The sequence below is a fragment of the Salvia hispanica genome, chromosome 5 (genome assembly GCF_029641045.1).
Source record: "Salvia hispanica isolate PSC_SH4W2 chromosome 5, Shi_PSC_v1, whole genome shotgun sequence".
NCBI lineage: Eukaryota > Viridiplantae > Streptophyta > Magnoliopsida > Lamiales > Lamiaceae > Salvia > Salvia hispanica.
The window spans coordinates 2,182,007-2,205,587 of NC_142696.1; the positions used below are offsets into that span (position 1 = coordinate 2,182,007).

At 33.7% G+C, this 23,581-nt stretch overlaps 2 protein-coding genes and 1 pseudogene across 2 annotated transcripts in view; 2 read left to right on the plus strand and 1 right to left on the minus strand.

Moving 5' to 3' along the window:
• The window catches only part of LOC125186046 (DNA sliding clamp PCNA-like), a 30,318-nt gene extending 12,055 nt beyond the window's left edge, over nt 1-18,263 (plus strand). Inside the window, exons 4-5 of the mRNA XM_089059733.1 lie at nt 17,743-17,818; nt 17,897-18,263. Coding sequence (XP_088915859.1) covers nt 17,743-17,818; nt 17,897-18,198 — 378 coding nt within the window. The 3' untranslated portion in view covers nt 18,199-18,263. The remainder of the gene's footprint in view (nt 1-17,742; nt 17,819-17,896) is intronic.
• LOC148924194 (putative F-box protein At5g38810) lies at nt 10,375-11,502 on the plus strand. Its single transcript, XM_089059732.1, has one exon. The coding sequence runs from the start codon at nt 10,375-10,377 to the stop codon at nt 11,500-11,502; it is 1,128 nt and encodes a 375-aa protein (XP_088915858.1).
• Nucleotides 18,264-19,062: 799 nt separating the features above from the next.
• LOC148924195 (putative F-box protein At3g16210) lies at nt 19,063-20,205 on the minus strand (annotated as a pseudogene).
• Between the last annotated feature and the right edge of the window lie 3,376 nt (nt 20,206-23,581).

The following is a 23,581-nucleotide window of genomic DNA, read 5'->3' on the forward strand; positions in this document are numbered from 1 at the left end:
ATTTGAGTCACAAGTTAAGATACTCTGTCCATGAGTCTCATTTTTCCATTTTAGTCTGTCCATGAATAGGAGTCTCAGATCATTTTTATTATAAATGGTAATAGGGTATAACCTTCCACTAACTCATTCCACTCACATTTCATTTAAAACTAATATTCCCTCTATCCGCCATTAGGAGTCTCATTTCTTGACGGCACGGGTTTTAAGAAATGTTAAGAGCATCTCCAATGGCGGACGTTGCGGTAGTGAAGACGAAGGGCGGACACGCCAGTCCCATATGCCCATCGGATGGGCTCGGACGTCCGACCCACGGGTGGAAGGACGTCCACTGACGGAACCAGCTAAGGACAAGCCCCCGCTCCAGCGGGGGCTTGCCGGTGCCGTCCGCTGTTTTTATATAGAGTTTTTAAAGCAGAAGCGGTGGAGAATACAGGGAGATATGGGGCTGGGGAAGAGAGAGAGAGAATTAGGAGGAATACAGCAGGCACAATGTCATATCTACTTGGGATTCCCGTCAAAATAATTTATTTTATCATAAATTTATTATTACTAGTATTTTACTTTATGGAGTATTCAATTTTTTGACTCCGTACTAATTCATCATCTATTTATAGTGGGAGTATATTTTAATCTTTATTAGTAGTATTTTTTAAGAAGATTTAGTAAATCAAATATCTTTAGACTTTATTTACTATTCAATTCTTGCTGTATATATGTAGTAGAGTATGTTAGTACTATATTTATTTTTTGTATTTATAATTTATTAGTATTATGTATATACATAAACTACTAGTATTTTAATGATTTATTTTACATTATCTTTATAATTTTTTTTAATATAATACTCCCTGCATCCCACAAGAATATGTACTTTTGGGTGACACGAGTTTTAATGCATAATTGGTTAAATAAGATAGGAGTAGAAAGAACAAGTAATTAAAATATTGTTAGTAGAAATGAGTCTCACCTCATTAGTGAGAAAATAATTTCCAAATTGGAAAGTACATATTCTTATGCGACAGGCTAAAAAGAAAACAGTGTATATTCTTGTGGGACAGAGGGAGTAATATTTATTTCGAACATATAAATTGATAATTTTGGATATGTCTGGATAAAGGTTGGCCTCTTTCGCGAGATATTAGGCCGCACTATCGTAAAGTTTCAGCCCCGGCTTTTCTAAATTCTTGGTTCCGTCACTGAGAACGTCCGCCACTGTGGCGAGGGTTGGACGTCCCGGTCGGACGTCCGAGTTTTAATATTCAAAAGTAATGTTAAATATTGCATAGTACCTAAATGTAGAAAAAACATTAAATTAGAACTAGCTAGCAAAATGAATCACAACTTTGGAGTACTATTTAATAGTTTTGTTAGCAAAAATGGGCCTCGATCTTATTAATATGCTACTTCAACCAGAAATATAATAACCCTTTTTGTGGGCTTTTCACTGATTCAAGCCCATTTAGAATCCCCACATAACTCCGATTTCTGTATTTTTACTTTCCGAAGTAATTCCTGTTGGTCAAACACTCTCTCCGTCAATTTAATAAAGAGAGAACATTTTTTGTGATCCATGAACTTTGCCAAGTATTATTTTAGGTCTGTAAATTTTAAAAATATCATTTGAGATCCATTAATTATAGGATAATATCATTTGAAGTACTTTTTTACTATTTTCAAGTTTTTCTGGACGAAAATATCCTCAATATCTTTAAGGGTATATATTTTTAATAAACTTATCATATACTCATATTTTTTTATAAATATCTTTACTATATATTTTTTATGAATTTTCTAAATATAATTTGACCTTCAATATTATCACTTAATTTTGTGACATGCAAGAAAATATCCTTATTCAATTTTTTATTATTAAAGAAAAGTTTTTTATTCAACCTTCAATATTATCACTTAATTTTGAGACATGCAAGAAAATATCCTTATTCAATTTTTTATTATTAAAGAAATATTCTTTATTCAACTTTCAATATTATCACTTAATTTTGTGACATGCAAGAAAATATCCTTATTCAATTTTTTATTATTAAAGAAAAGTTCTTTATTCAATTTTAAAATTCTTTAATATAAAAAATTGAAGAAGCAATTTTACTTGCATGTCACAAAATTAAGTGATAATATTGAAGGTCAAATTATATTTATAAAAAGAGGGAACATCTTTTTTGGTCCACGATCTTTGCCAAAGTATCATTTTAGGTCCCGTGAACTTTGAAAATATCATTTCAGGTCCATCAACTATGAGTTAATATCATTTGAATTACTTTTTTACTATTTCAAGTTTTTTTGGACAAAAATAACGTATATACCTTAAAGGGTATATATTTTTAATAAACTTATCATATACTCATATTTTTTAATAAATATCTTTACTATATATTTTTGATGAATTTTCTAAATATAATTTGACCTTCAATATTATCACTTAATTTTGTGACATGCGAGATAAGATCCTTATTCAATTTTTTATTATTAAAGAAAAGTTCTTTATTCAATTTTAAAATTCTTTAATATAAAAAATTGAAGAAAAGCATAATTAAATGATAATATTGAAGGCCAAATTATATTAAGAAAATTCGTCAAAAATATATTGTAAAGATATTTATAAAAAATATGAGTATATGATAAGTTTATTAAAAATATATACTCTTTAAGTTATCGAGGGTATTTTCGTTCTATAAAACTTGGAAGTAGTAAAAAAGTAATTCAAATGATATTAACCCATAGTTGATGGACCTAAAATGATATTTTCAAAGTTCACGGACCTAAAATGATACTTTGACAAAGTTCGTAGACTAAAAAAGATGTTCCCTCTTTAATAAATGTATTTTTAAGGGTGGTTTAAGAAGACGATGATTAGTGAATTAAATGAAAAAAGAATTAAAAAAAAAAAGAATAAACTAGATAAATCAAGATGAAATAAAATGAGAAGAATTATGATTCAACCAACTATAGTATACCATATAAAGTACTAATAATTTAATATCTGAAGGTCCATTACAATTAAAAAACAAATAAATTTCGGAAGCATAGTATTATTAAAATTGGGATGTTGAAAACGTGAGTTTACCAGAACAATAGTTGCCTTGGTGGGTTCAAATAGTCCTTGTTCTTCCTTAACTAGAAATAGATAGATATTACTCGTTTTTTTTAACTTAGTGTCTTCATCACTACATAAATATTGCTCATGTATTTCATTATCAACTACTTATATAACTTATTTATAAAAATAAAAATAGAAGTCAGTACTATAAATTACTCCTATAATGATAAATTTATTATCTTTTAGAAGTATTTGTCTCTAATTTGGTTGTAACTAATGTTAGATTTCAATTGAAATGGCAATAAATTCGTTTTAAATAGGAATCCATACGAAATTCAATAATAGATCTGATTATATATTAATAAGGGATATTGACTTAGTTTAATCAAAGTGGTTGACTTATTTAATTAGTCCTTTAGTTTATTGGACCTAACTCGTTTTATTTAAACCTTCATATAAATTTATTTAGTCTTTTAGTTTATTGGACCTAACTCGTTTAAACCTTCGTATAAAGTCAGCTTAGAAAAATAAAAAATTAAAAAGGTCAGTTCGACCTGAAGATTAAAAAAAATCTTGGTGATAGTAATAATAAACCAAATTAATATCTGTCGGAAATAGGAGTATTTACTTCCTGCACGACCTATAAAGGTTTTCATGTGGTAAACAGATTAATTCCAGGTTTCTAGAACAGAATTTATTTTATTTTTTTTTATCGATTTTTAATGATGTTTGGGCCTTTGAATGATAAAATTCACAAATATTATTAGTGGGCTTTCCATATTTCTTGGACTCTAAAGTAACTAGAAAGTGGAGTATCTTGCATTAGGCCATTGATAAACATACATAATTGTACATTAATAAGCTCGCGAAATGTGGTTGCAGCCTTTGCACATGAGGAAATTTTCTAGCGGCCCCGATATCAGTCGTATCCTACACTGATGGCCGCATTTTCCGCCTAAAAATGCGACCTTAGTGCATTTCAGATTATTTTTACTTAATTTTAATACTTATTTTGTCTACAATACGGAGTATACTCTCCTCGCTTCCTTAATACTCAAACTTTTTTTTCTTGACTCACTTAATCTAATAACTCCTCCTACAATCTCGTGCAACTTAAGAATGTGAACATCTTAAATGGAACAAAGAGATATATTTTAAAAAATAAAGTAATATAGTATAGAAATATTATGTCAAAATATCATTTTTTCCAAACTATAAATATGACATACACCAACTCCATAGAAGATTCGAAAATTGTTGACGGTGTGAATTTACACGATGATTTGCGAATCAAATAACAAGAATAAATGGCAAGATTATTGAGGAGAGTAGTTGAGCTAAGAGAGGAATTATTATTGAACTCAAACTCAAGAGAGAATTACACAACTGAATCGGAATGAGAATTAACAAGCCTAACAAACTCAACTAATTGAAAACAAAGCTAACGGTTAGTTTCTAATCTGACGGCTCAGATTCAATCTAACACACTAATCATGATCTAACGGTTCATGAAGCTCCTGAGCTTAAGTCGAGCTCTCATTTTCATCTTGATGAAGTAAAATAGTTTGTTGATCCATTGGTTATTGAGCTATCATAAGCTAACAAACTCCACCTTGATTGCTCAGCCACCATCGCCTTTGAACCTGCACAAGTTCACCAAACTCATGCACAAATGAAACTTCTCCTTCGGCAAAGGTTTGGTCAGCATATCCACTGGGTTCTTCGAAGTATGCACCTTGAACACCTTCACCTTTCCCTTTTCAATCTCTTCTCTAATAAAATGCAGCACATCTATGTGCTTGCTCTTTTCATGGTAGACTTGATGCTTTGCAAGACTCAATGCACTCTGATTATCACACCCAATGCTTACTGCTTCCTGCGTCACACTAAAGTCTCCCAGCATACCCTTGAGCCAAAAGCTCTCTTTTACAGCTGAAGTAAGAGCTATAAACTCAGCCTCTGTGGTAGATAAAACCACCACACTCTGCAAGTTCGACATACAACTTACTGCAGAGTCATACATGGTGAATATGTAGCCTGTTTGAGACCTTCTTGTATCAATGGTACCAGCAAAGTCTGAGTCACAAAAGCCCATCAATACATCTCCTTCATGATTGCCAGCACCACTGAACAAAATCCCATAATCATTTGCACCTTTCAAGTATCTTAGCAGCCACTTCAAAGCTGCCCAATGTTTCTTGCCATGATCTGACATATATCTTGAAGTCACACTCATAGCCTGTGAGATATTTGGCCGTGTGCTTACCATAACATACATTATGCTTCCAACAATGTTAGCATATGGAATCCTTTTCATTTCTTGAGCCTTAGCTTCATTTTGTGGTCTTTGATCAGCAGATAGCTTGAAGTGGATAGCAAATGGAGTTGAAACCTCTCTGATGTTCTCTACCTTAAACCTTTTCAGCATTCTGGAGATATAGTCAGATTGAGTCAGCCAAAGTTGCCTATCCATTCTATTCCTCATAATATTCATGCCCAATATTCTTTTAGCTGCACCAAGATCCTTCATTTCTAATGCAGACCTCAGATCATCCTTCACCTCTTGCACATCTATCATATTCTTTCTAGCCACTAACATATCATCAACATAAAGTAGAAGGTAAGCCACATGAACTCCTTCTTCTTGATGTAAACACATCCATCATATTTGGATCTTACAGAGCCATTTTTAAGCACATGTGCATCAAAAGTCTTGTGCCATTGCCTACTGGCCTGCTTAAGGCCATAGATGCTCTTTTTGAGCAAACACACCTTCCCCTCATCTCCAGGCTTGATAAAGCCCTCTGGTTGAGACATATAGATAGTCTCTTCTAGAGTTCCATGTAGAAAATTAGTATTAACATCAAGCTGCTTTAACTCTCAATCATTCTTTGCCACTAATGCTAGCAACATTCTAATAGAAGTATGTTTAACAACTGGGGAAAACACCCCTGTAAAATCAATCCCCTCTTCTTATATGAAACCTCTAGCCACCAATCTTGCTTTGAATCTGATCAAGTCATCTGCAGATGACTCAATCTTTTTCTTGAATATCCACTTGCAGCTGATGGCCTTTCTTCCATCTAGTTTCTCTACAAGAATCCAAGTCCAATTTTTAATAAGAGACTCTATTTCTTCTATCATAGCCTACATCCACCTCTCCCATTCCTTGCTATTCATAGCCTCTCTGTAGCTAGCTGGCTCAGAATACTCCACCTCCTCGGCCACACAGAGAGCATAGAACAACATCTCAGAATCAGCAAACTTTGCAGGCACCTTTTAATTAGTTTTGCTATATCTCTTGCTAGTATCCAATCTTGCAGATCATTTGGGCCTTCTTGAGGTGGCCTATCTGTACCAACACCTTCTGCATCAACGTCTGAACCACCAGACTCCACCTCAGATTCACTAGCCTCAGGTTCTTGATTGCTTGACCTCTGATCAATTGATACACTTGAACTCTGCATAACAGGCATCTCATCCTCAGAGAACACATCTCGGCTGATAAAGATCTTTCCATCTCCTTGCTCTATTGACCAGAGTCTATACCCTTTTACCCCGGTTTGGTACCCCAACATGATACACCTCATTGCCCTTGCATCAAGCTTCCCTTGCTTTAAGTGAGCAAAGGCTTTGCAGCCAAAAGTCCTAAGTTGACTGTATTCTCCATATCTGCCATACCACTTCATGTCAAGAGTCTCACCATTTATGCTAGAAGAGGGACACATATTCAGCAATTTCACAGCAGTAGAGGCTGCCTCAGCCCAAAACTTCTTCTCCACACCAGAAGCTAACATCATGCACCTAACTCTCTCTAATATAGTTCTATTAGGTCTTTCAGCAACACTACTTTGTTGTGGGTTCAAGGGCACGGTTCTATGCCTCTTGATCCATTTCAGCTTGCATTAATTATCAAACTCCTTGGATAAGAATTCTAGACCATTATCTGTCCTAAGGCACTTAAGAGTGGTGCCCTTTTCCCTTTCAACCTCAGTGCACCATTGAGTGAAAAACTTAAAAGCCTCAGATTTCTCTTTCAGGATATATATCCAACACTTTCTTGAGAAATCATCTATAATACTCATGTAATATCTACCACCCACAATAGAATTCACAGATGCTGGCCCCCATAAATCACTATGAGCATATTCTAGAGGAGCCAAGGAGGTGTGTTTACCTGGTGGATAAGACAGCTTCTTGGACTTGCCAAGAATACATTCATCACATGAAGTGCTGGTGTTGTCTTCTGGAGAATAGATTATCCCTTTCTTGATCAGCTCCCTCACACTTCCCTCCGCAGGATGACCAAGCCTTCTATGCCAGAGGCTCACACTCTCAAACTTTACAATATTCACCTCTCCATCAGAGAGCTTAAGAACAAAAGTTGTCAAGTAGTATAGGCTGTCTCTCCTCTCAGCAACCATCGTCACATTGTTGCCTCTTTATTATCATTTTTCCATCTGCAGATGAGAAGGTACAACCCTTTCTCTCAAGCAAACCAAGAGACACCAAATTCCATTTGACTTCTGGGATATATCTCACTTCATGCAACACCTTGACCGATCCATCTTGCATTCTCAATCTGATAGATCCAATTCCCTCAACATGGCAGACCACATTGTTTCCAAGAACCACAGTACCAGTGCTTTCATGGATCCTCTCGAACCAATTCAGATTGGATGTGATATGAAACGAGCATCCAGAGTCCATAATCCAAGAACATCCATCCTTCACCTCCATGATATTGAGTGCATCTGGAGCCTCATTTTCTTCAACACAATCTGTGGTATTCACAGACTTTCCACCAACACTTGCTTGCTTCTTCTTCCAAGCATAGCAATCTTTCTTTAAATGTCCCGAATTTTTACACCAATGACATGAGCGAGTCTCCTTTTGATTAGAGGAGGAGGCCTTCGAAGTCTTTGCCTCCCTTTTAACAAACTTCTTCCCCTTATATTTCTTGATATTTAGACTCTCTGGAACCACTACCTCTTGGATCTTTGCACCATTCTTGTGCAAATCTTTAGCCCTCAAAGCAGACTGCACTTCCAATAGCGTGATTTTCTTCTCACGCCCATACATCATCGCATCACAAAGTTGATCATAGGACTTAGGCAATGCGTTGAGAAGCAGAATGGCCTTATCTTCATCTCCAATCGAAATACCGCTTTGGAGCTTTGTTGAAGTCCTCCAGTTGCTCCAAAGCATTCTTCTCCTCCAAGAAATGATAGGAATAAAGTCGCTGCTTCATATAAAGGCGATTGGCAAGGGATTTGGTCATATAGAGATCCTCCAACTTTGAAAGTATACCAGCCACGGTGGTCTCCTTTGACACTTCTCGGAGCACCTTATCGCCTAAACTCAGAACAACAGCACTGTGCGCCTTCGCTTCAATTTCGGCCTTCTTCGCGGCTGCTTTTTCATCAAGATCGACCTTCGGCTTGTCCTTGCTCTCAACTTCCAATGGCGATGAGAGCCCTTGTTGAATCAGCAATGCCTTCATCTTTACACGCCAAAGACCGAAGTCGTTCTTGCCCGTGAATTTCTCAGGTTCAAATCTAGAAGCCATCTCCGATTCCGCAAATCAACAACAGAGAATACCGATCCCAACCTCAAAGCTTCAACTTTCGCAGTGACGGCGCCAATTGTGAATTAACACGATGATTTGTGAATCGAATAACAAGAATAAACGGCAAGATTATCGAGGAGAGTAGTTGAGCTAAGAGAGGAATTATAATTGAACTCAAACTCAAGAGAGAATTACACAACTGAATCGGAATGAGAATTAACAAGCCTAACAAACTCAACTAATTGAAAAACAAAGCTAACGGCTAGTTTCTAATCTGACGGCTCAGATTCAATCTAACACACTAATCATGATCTAACGGTTCCTGAAGCTCCTGAGCTTAAGTCGAGCTATAAGCTTCATCTTGATGAAGTAAAATAGTTTGTTGATCCATTGGTGATTGAGCTATCATAAGCTAACAGAAGAGAAAGAAAGAGAGAAAACTAAGTGGAGAAAGTTGGATATAGTATCTCTTTTGTCACAAGAGAAACTTTTTATACTACTATTTACTATAATTATATACTAATATAATAAAATCTAAAAAAACAAAAAGTTTTAAAATAAAAAAAAAATTGATATATAGCTTAATGTGTCTCACAATTGGAGCAGTATGATTCTGACCGATAAAACTAGAAAACACGCATAAGAGAAAAACAAAAAAAATGAAGTAGCCAATTAAATGGATTTAAATCCATGTTTCAAATTCATATTCACGTAATCACGTTATCAAACAAAATCCACGTTATTTATATTCTCTGTTATTTAACCAAATCTTTGTAATTCACAATCTACATAATTCGTATATATTCACTTTTTATGAGGCAAAACTTATTATTACGATATAATGTGTCTGTGTGCATTATTATACAAATATTATGAAATAAAAAAAATATTCTATTTTTAATTCAATATATCCTCATAGGGATGTAATCAATTGCTAACTAATTAGCAATCAAGAACTAAGACCAATTTTGAACCATTAGATTAGAAGATCTAGTGGTGGATATAATGCCATGTGGAAAAATTTAAATGAGTATTAAATAAAATTGAAGGGTATTAATGTCAATTCTCTCTTATTAAAACTTTAAATTTACATAACTCACTCGATTTATGTTATTTTTTAGCAAAAAATATATCAAATTAAAGGTAATTTTATAAGGATTCTAACGATATCTCACTTGCATATGTTCCGACGACGTTCGGATGATGAAATTTAATGATTTTTGTTTCAGTTTTCGTAACATATTTTTTATCAACAAATACATAAAAAAACCTCAATATTATGCATGTAAAATCTCAACATTATGTATGTGAAATCTCAACATTATTCACGTGAAATCTCAATAAAACTGTATTGAGATTTTGTCTACTATTTATTGAGATTCGTAAGATTTAATCTCAACCACTCATTTTAAGATCCAAGGGTGGAGATTTGGTCTTGATTTTTGATTGTGATGCTAAAAGCATTAGAAGATGACCCTATCCTCATAAATATAATCATGGAGTAGTATTTATTTCCACACGTTTGGATCATTGTCCACAATATTGAGTTCGCACAATTATACGCTTGAATATCGGATTTCGCATTGCAAGGCTTATTATTTTGACTAGGCTTTTTTTTTGATAAAGTATTACTACTATTTGGGATCTGTGTTTTTTTAGATTATCTCTCAAGAATTCGCAATCTATGCTCATATATTGTTTACTCTTTTTGTGATTATAGGTTGGAAGCTAGAAAACGATCAATCCAAAAATGAAGAAAGATTTGTTCAAATGCCTACCACCAGAAATCTTCACTGAGATCCTATTAAGACTCTCTCTTCAAAATATTGCAATTTGCAAATGCGTTAGTAAACCATGGCTCAGTCTCATTGAGAGTGAAGTTTTTCTCAAGTCTCATCTTTTGAAATCCAACCCTGCCCTACTTGTCTCGATGCCAGCTACAAATTCAAATTGGTTCAATCTTTTCAAATTGGAAGAAGATGTTTTTGAATATGAGGAAGAGCAAAATCCAATCATCAAGTTTGATTTCCCTCAGGCATCAACTATACAAGGTTCTGTCAATGGTTTGCTTCTTCTAAAAAATCCTTTTAGTGATCATCTTTACGTATGTAATCCAATCACCCGTGAATTTGTTGAGCTCCGTGGATCTCTTACTCATCGAAGGGGAGATTGTTATGGATTTGGAGTGAGCAAAATAAGCAGACAACATAAGGTTGTCTATTTTAATCCTAAATATGGATGTCATGTATACACTCTTGAAACGGGATCTTTGTGGAGACGCGTTGAAGTTGCTACCCCCTCGTTTTATCGTTGTTTCGGTTCCGGGGGTGCATTTGTTAGTGGAAACCTTCATTGGTTAGTTTCAAATCGGTTGGATCATCCCTTTGTTTGTTGCTTTGATCTTGAAACAGAACGTTTTAGCACCTTCTCCGCGCCTCCTCATGAAAGAATAGGATTCCAGGGGAAGTTGTATACTTTGGGGGATTGCCTGTGTTTTTGCGATGATTATCCTTATATCAGTAGTAATGTCATCTGGTTGTTGACGAAATATGAACAAGCCGAGAAATGTTGGAGTGAGATGCAACTCATTCTAAAAGAACCTTTTTTTGGTTTCTTTGTCTATAATGATAATTTTTATTATGATGCACATGCGTGGAAACATCTTCAATATCTCAAAGTTTACAGAAATGGTGACATGCTAATGTTATGGTATGAGAAGCGCTTTTTTTACTACTCCAAAGAAACGAGTAATGTTACAGAAATTGGTTTATTTGGGAAAATGGATGATGATTGTTACCATATCAACGCCATTCTTCTCACTCCAAGTTTCCTTTCACTCAAAAGAAGTTTAGGATTGGAAAATGTAATCTCGTTTTGATTTGTACATTTTTTTTTTCCTTATCAACAAGGGTTGAAAAAAATCTACCTAATGGCTTATGTTGAGCTATAATGGCCCCCTTTTGATAATTTTGCAATTGAACGAGGGTGGGAGTTGCATTCAATTCAATGTTTTGTTTACAAAAAAAGTCACCTATTTCTTATTCAAAATTGTGTCGTCCATCTAGAGTTGTCAAGTGGGCCGGGCCGGCCCAGGCCACCCAGGCCGGCCTATATTGAGGTCTAGGTCAGCCCAGGCTCATTTGCCATGTGGGTCCAGGTTGGGCTTTGTTTGAATTTTTTGTTTATGAATTTTAAAGATATTTAAATTGTATTAGATGTAAAAATAAAATATATAACTTGTATTTTCATCTCATTAATCAAATCTAAATTTAAATAATGTATTTAAGTTCATTTATCATTTTGTATTACCAATATTTTTATGTTATTTATTCTATTTAAAAGTGAGTGTATAACTAAAGGAATAACTAATATCGTTAGTTATGTTAGTAGATGGTGACATAAGAGTTGATATTGTATTTTTAAAACTATAAGTATATGAAATAACTAAAAAATATAAAGAACTCTATAATTATTCATCAAATATTAAGGTTTGAATACGTAATATTAAAGTTAAATTTCAGAATCATCTTTTTTACATCCTGAATAAAAAAAATAAGAAAATAAATTAGATGTAGTCAAATTTGAATGTTGCATTCATGATTTAGTTGGAAATTTTTGTTGATATTAAACTATCACTGTTTGAGTCCATTCGGGACATCAAAAAAATTGAATTGATATAGACAAATTTAACATGTCTCATTCACAAGATGACATGCGTAAATAGAAAAATATATACTAATATTATTGATTAATCACCTAATTACAATTAAAAAAAAAAACTAAAAATAGAAAGTGTGCCTCTGATGGGCCCGAGCCTGGGCTGATCCTGGGCCTAAGTTTATAAAATGGTCCAATTGAAGCCCATCTCAACTAATGCGCTCAGTCCAGGCCCGCTTTGTTTCACTAGTGGGCTGGGCCTGGGCCGCCCAAGTTGACAACTCTACTTCCACCTGCAATTACTTTTCATGAGCGAAGGGAGTATAATACTCGAGGGTAAATTTTCTAAGGTAAGAAATAGCAAATCTAAAACGATTCATAGTACATAAAAGTTCCTATCTAGAGTTAGTCTTAAAGGATTAAATTGAAGCTAGTAAAATTGGCCTATGTACGAATTGTCCCTGAATACAATAATTGCAATATCAATAAATCAAAAGTAATGTTTATATTGCATAGTACCTAAATGTAGAAAAACTGAAAAAACATTAAATTATAGAACTATAGAATTAGCTACAATGGCAAAATGAATCACAACTTTGGAGCAATAGTACTAGTTTTTTTTAGTAAAAAAGGGCCTCGATCTTTTTAATGGGCTACTTCTACTAGAAATATAATAACCCTTTTTGTGGGCTTTTCACTGATCAAGCCCATTTAGAATCCCCACATAACTCCGATTTCTGTATTTTTACTTGCCAAATAATTTCTCTTGGTCAAATAGTTAATGTATTTTTAAGGGTGGTTTAAGAAGATGATGATTAGTGAATTAAATGGAAAAAGAATAAAACAAGAAAAGGAATAAACTAGATAAATCAAGATGAAATAAAATTTGAAGAATTAACGTGAAACAAATAAATTATTTGTAATGGGATAGCTAAAGAGGAAAATATGATTCAACCAACTACATAGTATATACCATATAAAGTAGTAATAATTTAATATCTCATGAAGATAATTGTATGTACATTACAATTAAAAAACAAATAAATTTCGGAAGCATAGTAGTATTAAAATTGGGATGTTGAAAACATGAGATTACCAGAACAATAGTTGCCTTGGTGGGTTCAAATAGTCCATGTTCTACCTTAACTAGCAATTGATAGATATTACTCGGTTATTTTTAACTTTGTGTCTTCATCACTACTTAAATATTGCTCATGTATATTTTATACGCACTATTTCATTATATACTTATATAACTTATTTATAAAAATAAAAATAGAAGTTAGTAGTATAAATTACTACATTGCATTAAAGAAAATATACATACCAATTTTACTTTATCCTTAAGTACCGCACTATGATTTCATTAAGATGTACTCCGTATAATGAAACCTTAATCTAATTATAAAAAAATACTCCCTCCATCCCGGATAATTCGGATCACTTTGACCAGACACGGGTTTTAAGAATTGTAATGAAAAGTGGGTTGAAAAAGTCAGTGGAATGTGGATGTTACATTTATATATTAGTTTTATAATAAAATGTGAGTAAGAATGAGTTAGTGGAATATTGGGTCAACTACCAAAAATGGTAAAAATGAAATGGGACAAATTATGTGGGACACACCAAAATGAAAAACTGGGACGAATTATCTGAGATGGAGGGAGTAGTACTAGTAATAGTATATACTTACTAGAGAAGTTTGAAAATGAAATATGTTGTGGTATGCAGTGATTAGCAGTTTGAAAATAGGAGTAGGTCGCTGTCATATGTAAAAGCAGTGTTAGCAGTTCTACCATGTTTTTGTGCGTGTGAAAGGTGATAGACGTCAGGCAAGCACGTGCGAGAGGGTCTATAAATAGGGCTGGATTTGATGAATCGGAGTTCATTCTTGCAAACAAAAATGGATAGAAAGGAAGTAGAGAAGTTCTTCGAAATCGAGCGGGAGGAAGTAGTCGGAAGAGGGCGGTGAAGAAAGAGGGAGAGGGAAGCGATCGTCCGAGGAGATCAAAGAAAGGCAAAGAGGCTGTTGCGGAGGAAGAGAGGAGGCCGGATCCGCCACGACCGCGGCTGGAGTGTGATCTCGGTGCCCGAGTTGATCGGCTCCGACACAAGTTGAAGGAGACGATGTTGCCGATTTCTGACGCACAGCACGATTTCCGGCCCGGGCTCGCTGTTCCTCAATGACTCGAGTACCTACTTCTTCTTAAAAGGGGTGAAGCCGGAGGAGAAAGCTGCGCAGGGACTGCCGGCGGTGGTGTACGACGCCGACGAGGCCGGGGGCAATCAGAAGCGGCACGCGGCTGTGGTAAGGCTGTGGAAGGGCAAGTTCGTGGTCGTCGAGGGTGCATGGACCGAGCTCATCCCGGGGAGGCCCGTGGACTGCGACTTCGTCGAGCTATAGCGCGGACCCGGCCGTGACAGGTTCGAAATGCCCGTCTTCTTTCGACATTTCGTGTGAAGCATGCATTGCATATAGCACTATGGATTTATGTAAATACTACTCCCTCCGTCAATGGACTGCTAAAGTGGGACGGAGGGAGTAATAATATAATTATGATGCATACTATGGATACAAAGACTTTATGTAAATATTATGATGCATATATTGGTTGTTGATTGTTTTAGTAGTGGTCGATATTTTAGTTCATACTCGAATGTAAGTATTACTCTTATGATTGTAGTAAATGGGGAGTAGTAAAACAGTAAAAGTAAGCTTTCATCTCGTTTTGGCTATTTCATATTTTGATGTATTAATCATGACAGTTAACTGTTGACTAATCATGTTCATACCTATATTTATATGTTTAGAAATTTACATTCCATTTTTCTGCGATTTTGGGCTCCATGGGCTTATAGTGATATACGTAGTAGTTAATCATCCCTTTTTCTTCCACAGTAATCATTTAATATTTAAAGATATAAGGTTTGTGTTAAAATGACAACCCCTCTTAAAATGACAACGTGACAACGCTTATACAGTAATATTATAAACGCTACACAGCAATATCCAACACGTTAGACAACAAGATTGCTGTCTAACGTGTTGGATATTGCTGTTCAAGAAAAATTGTTGTTTAAAGGCTACAAAATTGCTGCTCGTCTTTTTTGGTTTTTTTTTTTTTTTTTGCCACGTGGCAGCTTATTATTCGTCCACGTGTACAAATGATTGGCTAGAAATGGTGGTATGGTGTTATTTTAAGGGGTGGTGGCACCCTAACATGCCCCTATACTATTATGTACTACATTATATTAAAATAAATTAAATTTGAAACCATTAAAGGTTGGATGTTGCAAACATGTACTTACCATAAAAATAGTTGTGTTCATGGGTTCCAAATTGAGTCCATACCTTAACTAGCAATAGATAGATATCACTCGGTTTTTACTTTATCAAGCTAGTACGTAGCTCTCATATATACATAAGTATTTTTAGACTTAAATTGCATGTTATTAATTTCCTTTGTGTGGGTAGGAAGGTTAATTAATACATTATCATCTTGTTATAGATGAGAGTAACTTAACATACACACACAACAAGCGTGGCACCTAAATATTTTGTTTGAAAATAAACATAATCACGTTTAAACATTTTTTAAAATGTTTCGAAAGTTTTCCTGATTTTCCAAGATAAGAAATAGCAAAGCTAAAACGATTCATACTATATAAAATTTCCTCTCAAGGGTTAGTCTTAAGGGAAAGAATTGAAGCTAGTAAAATGAGCTAATATCACTTATTTCATGAAAAGTTCATCCTAAATAACTATTCAAGCCCTAATACTTTGTCATCACTTTCTTCTCACCCTATCTGTATGAAACCTAAAGTCCCCCGCTACCAATTACGAAATTCGATTCGATTCGATTCGGCATTTAAATTTCTATTAACTTGTTGATAAATAGGACGTCCCCTACTGTGCCAATTACGAAGTGTGATTCTGAATTTTAATTTCTATCAACTTGTCGAATAATAGAACATTTATGCCATGTACGAGAAGACCAGTACTAGGTGAGGTCGGTTGGAATGCGGCACCAAACCCACGCTGGAGCGGCGACTTGGCCTACGTAGAAATCGTGCCTGAATGGAATGATTGCAATATCGATAAATCAAAAGTAACGTTAAATATTATATACACCTAAATAACTAAAATGTCAAAATGAATCACAAAACTTTGGCGAATGAAAAATTTTAAATGATATTCGCTTTGTTAGTAAAAATGGGCCTCAATCATATTAATGGGCTACTTCAACTATAAATATAACAACCCTTTTTCGTGGGCCTTACACTGGTCAAGCCCATTTAGAGTCCCACAGAACTCAGATTTCTGTATTTTTTTTAAAAAATTAATTGTGAATTTGTGATACAACCATTCTATAGTGGAAGAACTTGGACAAAAAAATTGAACGGAGAAAGGGCGCTAAAACTGAAAAATAGAAAGAAATATAAAATTGAAAGTATAAATTGAACGAAATAGTGTAATGGGCGAGATATCTAAATTGAAAGTAAAAAAAATTTATGATAAGTGAAATCCTGTTAAAAATCAAAGTAAATTTTGGATCATTAGATTGAATGGTATGGTAGTGATAATAATATCCTAGCTACATTATTAAACTAAAGCATTACTCCCTCCGTCCTATTGAAGATGACCCACTTTCCTTTTTAGTTTGTCCCAACCAAGATGACCCATTACTTAAAATGGAAACACATTTATCTCTATTTCATTCTCTCTCTTACTTTACTATCTCCTCTTAACATACAAAAATTAACTGCATAAAATCCCGTGTCATCCAAGGAAGGGGTCATCTTCCTTGGGACGGATGAATTACATTATTAGCCGATCTACATTATTAGACTACACAATCTACATTATTAGACTAAAATGTGTTATATTATTAGCCGAGCTACATTATTAGACTACACATCCTACATTATTGGATGACACATCCTACATTATTAGATGACACGTGGCATTCATCTAATGGTTGCATCACAAGATCCAGTGACTGATATTTGCTTTGATTTTTGAAAGAATTTCACTTATTGATCTGATCACACCCCTTTCTACCTATTTATTATTGATGTGATTTAATTGATTGATGATTTACCCTATCTCTTAGATTTGCATATATGAATTGGCACATGTATTAAAATTTAGTATTAGATGGTATGGTCGTGATATTAATATCCGAGCTACATTATTAAACTAAAAGCATTATATTATTAGCCGAGCTACATTATTAGACTACACATCCTACATTATTAGATGACATGTGACATTCATCTAACGGTTACATCACAAGATCCATTGACTGATATTTGCTTTGATTTTTGACAGATATTGAATCTTATCACATCTCTTTCTACCTATTTAGTGATTTAATTGATGAATGATTATGTTGATGATTTACCCTATGACTTAGATTTGCATATATGAATTGGCACTAAAATTTAGTCTGGATTTGAGTACCATGCTATTGTTCGCATGCCATCAGTTGAGTTCTCTTGGATTTGCAAACATCTTAGTAGCATTGGTGACACAGGTGAATCAAGTGTATTAAGAGATATGGTGACTTACTGCTACAAGACTCATTCCTACTACCTCTGTTTGTTTCTTGCAGTTGTCATCTCTGTTACAAACGAAAACGAAGGTGTGGAGTTCTCATCCACGGGTGATATTGTAACTGCAAACAGTGTGTATAAGCACAACACCACTGTTGACGGCGAGGTGAATGTTGAGATGAATGAGCCAGTATCTCTCAGATTTGCTCTTAGGTATCTCAACTCCTTCACTAAGGCCTCCCCATTGTCTACCACTGTCACTTTAAGTTTGTCCTCGGAGCTCCCATTGGTGGTCGAGTATAAGATTGCAGAGATGGGCTACATACGCTTCTACTTGCCTCCCAAGATTGACGAAGATTGAGGAGTATGATCCGTTCCCGTTCCTTTATAGTTTAGTCATTTTTTCATTTTGACAAGTTCTCGAGTCATTTTCATATATAGTAGTAACTTTTTTCTCTTTCTTATTTTGTTCCATCTATTTTATTCATTTTTTACTTTATTCTCATTTCTATTTGATGTAGAATTGCAGAATTGCCTTTAAGTACTAGACGACAAAGCCAACATCCAGGGAAAGTAAAATCAGCAATAAAAGCTTGGCCACTCTTTTTTCTTCTTTTTCTTCTTTTTCTTATATATATACATATATTTTGGCTTAAGGCTAAAGATTTTATTCGGTTCTTGGTATATAAGCGCCCCTATTAGGACAGATTCCGCAAGGAAAAGATACAACATTTTGTAGGAAAATCATCATTGTTTATCCATCTCTATATCAGAATTATTAAGGTGATTGCAAAATTTAAGGTTGCATGAACATGTGCAAAAATGTTCATGATCTTGTTTTTATATCTTTGTTGGTGATCTAAAGAGTCTTACCTTGATCAAACTATATTTACTTTACTTATTACTTATAACCAGAGGCTCTCCTAAGACCTAACTTTGGTTTAGTAAATGTTTCAACTGAGTTATAGCCTTAAATACTAGTTAAAGTTAAATAGGATAAATGAAGACAATTATGTTTATCAAGCTTTTCATTGGTATTGAATTGATATGTTACATAACTTACATTTCAAGAATCACTCCAATTTTATAGAAATTGTTTTCAACGTGAAAACGGAAGGTATCAACATAAATGGAATCTTCATAAGATTTCGACATTGCTAAACAATAAACAATCAATTAATAATAGTTAAATAAATAAAAATAGTCAACATAAGTACTATACAAATTAAAATGAAGTTACATTTTGCATACCAAAGCCTCTTTTGAGTGAGAGAAAACTTGGAGTGAGAAGAATAGAATTGATGTACAAACAATCATCGTCCATTTCACCAAACAAACCAATTTCTTTAAGACTTCTCTTCTGTTTGGAGTAGTATAAAAAGTGCTGCTTGTTATATAACATCAACATGTCCCCATTACAATAAACTTTGATAGGCTGAAGACGTTTGTGGTAACCATGACCATCGTAACGATGATGTCTGAAGACACTTATATAAGGTCCTCGCCTGATGTTGGCACGTACCTCGCACCAACCTTTCTCGACTTCTTCATAGTCCTTCAACAACCATATCACATTATCGTACTCAAGCTCATCTGCTAGTTCGTCGTCGCAAAAACACAGACAATCCCCCAAGTATATAACATTCCCTTGGGATTAAATTCATCCGCGATGAATTTAAGGGGTACAGGAAATGTGCTAAAACATTCTGTTTCAAGATCAAAGCAACAAACATAAGGAAACTTCTTCCACCCATTTGAAACCAACCAATAGAGATTGCCACTAGCAAATGCACCAACAGAGCTCAAACAACGATCAGAGGAGGGGATGGCAGCTTTAACACCCCCACATGGACTCAGATTCAAGAGTGTATACATGACATTCGCCGTATTTAGAGTTAAAATAGACAACCTTATGCTGCCCACTTATTCTGCTCACTCCAATTCCATAACAATCTTCTCTAGGGCGAGTAAGACGGCCACTAAGCCCAACAAATTCACGGGTGATAGGATTACATACATAAAGATGATTACGAAATGGATTTTTTAGAAGAAGTAGACCGTTGGCAGAACCCTGTATTTTTGTTGCTTGGGGGAAATCAAACATGTTGATTGAAAATTGCTTGTGCTTGTGTGTAAGCTTCTCTTTCAATTTGAAAACATTGAACCAATTTGAATTTGTAGTCAGCATTGAGACCACTAGGGCAGGGGAGGATTTAGAAAGATGGGACTTGTTAAAATAGTCCGTCTCGATGAGATTGAGCCACGGTTTGCAAACACATTTGCAAGTTGCAATGTCATCAAGAGAAAGTCTCAATAGGATATCGGTGAGGATCTCTGATGGTAGATATTTGAAGAAATCTTGCTTCATTCTTCGATGAATTGACCCTTTGAACCTAAACAATAAACTATACATAAGCCGCCTAGATTACAAAATACTACTACCTCCGTCCCTCAAATTTTGACACAGTTTACCATTTCGGTCCGTCCCTTAAAATTTGACACACTTCACTTTTACTATTTTTGGTAGTGGACCACATATTCCACTAACTCATTCCTACTCACATTTTATTATAAAACTAGTACTTTAAAATTAGGACCTATATCCCACCAACTTTTTCAACTCACTTTCCATTATATTTCTTAAAACCCGTGCCGGATCAAAGTGTGTCAAAATTTGGGGGACGAAGGTAGTAACAAGTATTAAAAAATCAGAGACTATACAGATAAATTACGCACCAAAAACATAAAAGCATACAGTTTACTTTTCCATGAATTATAGTTGTAAAAGACAACACATGAAATTGTTTCTTTCTATATGAAACATTACCGTGATTAAATTGCAAATTCACACCAACTCTCTCTTTCTTCTCTGCAGCAAATTTCGACTGGCTGGTTTGTTCTCCACATCCAATTCACACCAACTCGAATTTGGGTTCTCCTATGGAATTGGTGTCCTATTACTGATGTAAATAGGATTTATGAGAGATTCCTAATCGCGATTTTATTATAGAGTTAATTTTGGTCACAAAAAATTAAATTGGGAGTGGGGTGACTAAAAAATCTTATACTACCTAATTTAAATAGAAGTACAATTAAGCTTTTGTATAGTTCAAAACTAAAAGTCATTGTCATAAAAATTGGATATTGGAAATAAGTGTAGGCTAGATATGGTAATAAACTAGAGGAGAGATTACCTTGGGCGAGAGAGAGCTTGAATTTGGAAAACAACATTCCCAAAAACAACTAATGCTTTTTGCATCAAAATTAGGAAACATCCCAAGTGAGTATTTTTATTTTTTTATTTAATTTTTAATTTATTGCTTCTCCTTTTGTTAAATTGCAACCACAAAAACAAACTGGTTCACAAGGTGTAGTACTAATCTAATGAATGTGGCTATATATGTTTATGAAGAACATAGGCATGCTCTGTATTACACTCAACTAATAATTTACATATCAACAAAATTAAAATAAGAGGAGTATTTTGCTATATAATAAAAATTGACAGATTATGCAACAAAAACACAATACACCACATGATTCCTCGATGAAAAAAGATGGTAGTATTTCCCAAATCACAGATTTTTTACCAATCTTGTGCTTTATTGATAATCACATACCGTATTTCCTCTTATGTAAAAGATGTACCCATTTATGCTATTTTTTGTCTAATTACAAAAAAAAAATGTATGTAACAAAAATTACAAGTAAGATATAAGACAAAATTGAAAATTAATGAAAACCAGCGTGTAATATTGTTATAGTCTCGTCATAACTCCACCCGTTTCCTAAAAATAAAAACTTCAAACAACAGCATGGTTTTATTATAAAATTGGTAAAGTAAGAAAGAGAAAGAGAAGAGAAAAAATTGTGAAAGAAAATCAAAATAGTGAACTAATGTTAGTGGATTATAGGTTCATTTTTAAAAATAAAAACTTTCTATTTTTAGGACACATACCAAACATAAAAATAATTTCTATTTTTTTTAAAATGGAGAGATTATTTTTTAACTCGTAATGTTGTCAATAGATCCAATGTTGAATCGTTATAGCTCATTAATGATTTACGCATTTTTTTTTTGTTATTGCTTATGGTTTGACCTATAGAAATTTAAATACGTGTTATTATTTGATGGTTTATTATAACAAGATGTGCTCATGATTCCTGCAGCCTCAGCTATTTCTGGATCTTCCTCGATGTCAATCTCGACCAAATGGACGTGCTGGTTGAATTCATCTATGACCTGCCATATCGAGAGATTATAGCAGTTTAATTTGGTATGCAGAGTGAAATGGGTTGATGAAATTAAAAAAACTTCCATCGTAGTGATATACTCCTAACCTCCCACTCACTCCACTTAATCACATGTTTTTAGGCTTTAATAATATATTTTTAATTTAATATAATTTTTAAAATTAAATGGCAATCTTGTAAATTTCTCCAAAACCGCCTTTTTATATATTGTATAGATGTTTATGACTATGCTTCTTGTTAATTTAATAATTTGAGATTCAAATTTTATGCAAGTAGTAGTAATGTTGCTGTGGTTTGTGAATTTAGAATGTATAAAAGAAATAAAAAAAATCTTTTTTTCATGCTCTTATTTATGTTAGTATGTTTTGAATGATTTTGTTATTAAAGTTCAAATTATATATCTCTGCTTATCATAACTAAATTTAAGTTATTATGCTAAATTAATTACTCCTTAGTAAATTAATCAAGTTCAGTTTATAAATAATTTATTTTAATTACTAAAAATTATTTGTATATGAATTATTGAATATTATACTAATCGATAGTACAATAAAATTATCGTGTCTTTCTATTGCGTAAAATTATTGAGATCGAAAATGATCACATCTCACGGTTAAAAATTCAATTAAGTATCATTTCGTGTCCCTATTTTTCAAAAAAATTAATAAATGACAATCTAATTAAGTAAGCTTAGGGCTGGGCCGATACGATATACCGTATCAAAAATTTTGTTTCGTTATCATACCGAAAATATCGATATGAAAGAATTTCATATCGTTATTGTTTCGAAAGTTTCGGTATACCGAAATTTCGGTATGGAAAAATACTATACCATTATCGTTTCAAAACTTTGGTATATCGTAACGAACTTCGGTATACCGTTCTGAACGGTATATCGATATTTCGTACGATATACCGAAATTTTATACCATTTCGAATGCCTGTATACCAACAAGTATAATTTCAAAACTGAGAAATAAAACCAAAATTAATATAATTTATTATTATTATTATTATTATTATTATCATTATTATTATTATTATCATCATCATCATCATCGGTATAAACGATATGTATCGATAATTCGATATGTATTGATTTTCGATATATTTCGGTATACCGATAATATCGTATATTCGATATAAAACGATATATCGCGGTATAAAAAAATTCATATCGTTATCATATCGAAAACTTTCGATACGGTATTGTATCGTACCGAAAGTTTTGGTATACCGAAAATTCGATATTTTTCGATATTTTTCAATACGATACGATCGATATACCGTTTTTTCGGTATATTTACCCAGCCCTAAGTAAGCTCTGTAATTTAAATTAGATATATTATTATTTTATATAATACTTATTCGATTTCGATTTATTACACATAGATGTGTGCTCCTTCTGAAAAGTATGATATTTTTTAAATTTTTAATTATGATTTATTAAAAATGGAGTGCATGAGGCATAAAAATTATAATCAATAAAT

Bases quoted from the DNA above. Each gene is read 5' to 3' on its own strand.
- LOC148924194 (XM_089059732.1), top strand. From the start codon at position 10,375: ATGAAGAAAGATTTGTTCAAATGCCTACCACCAGAAATCTTCACTGAG.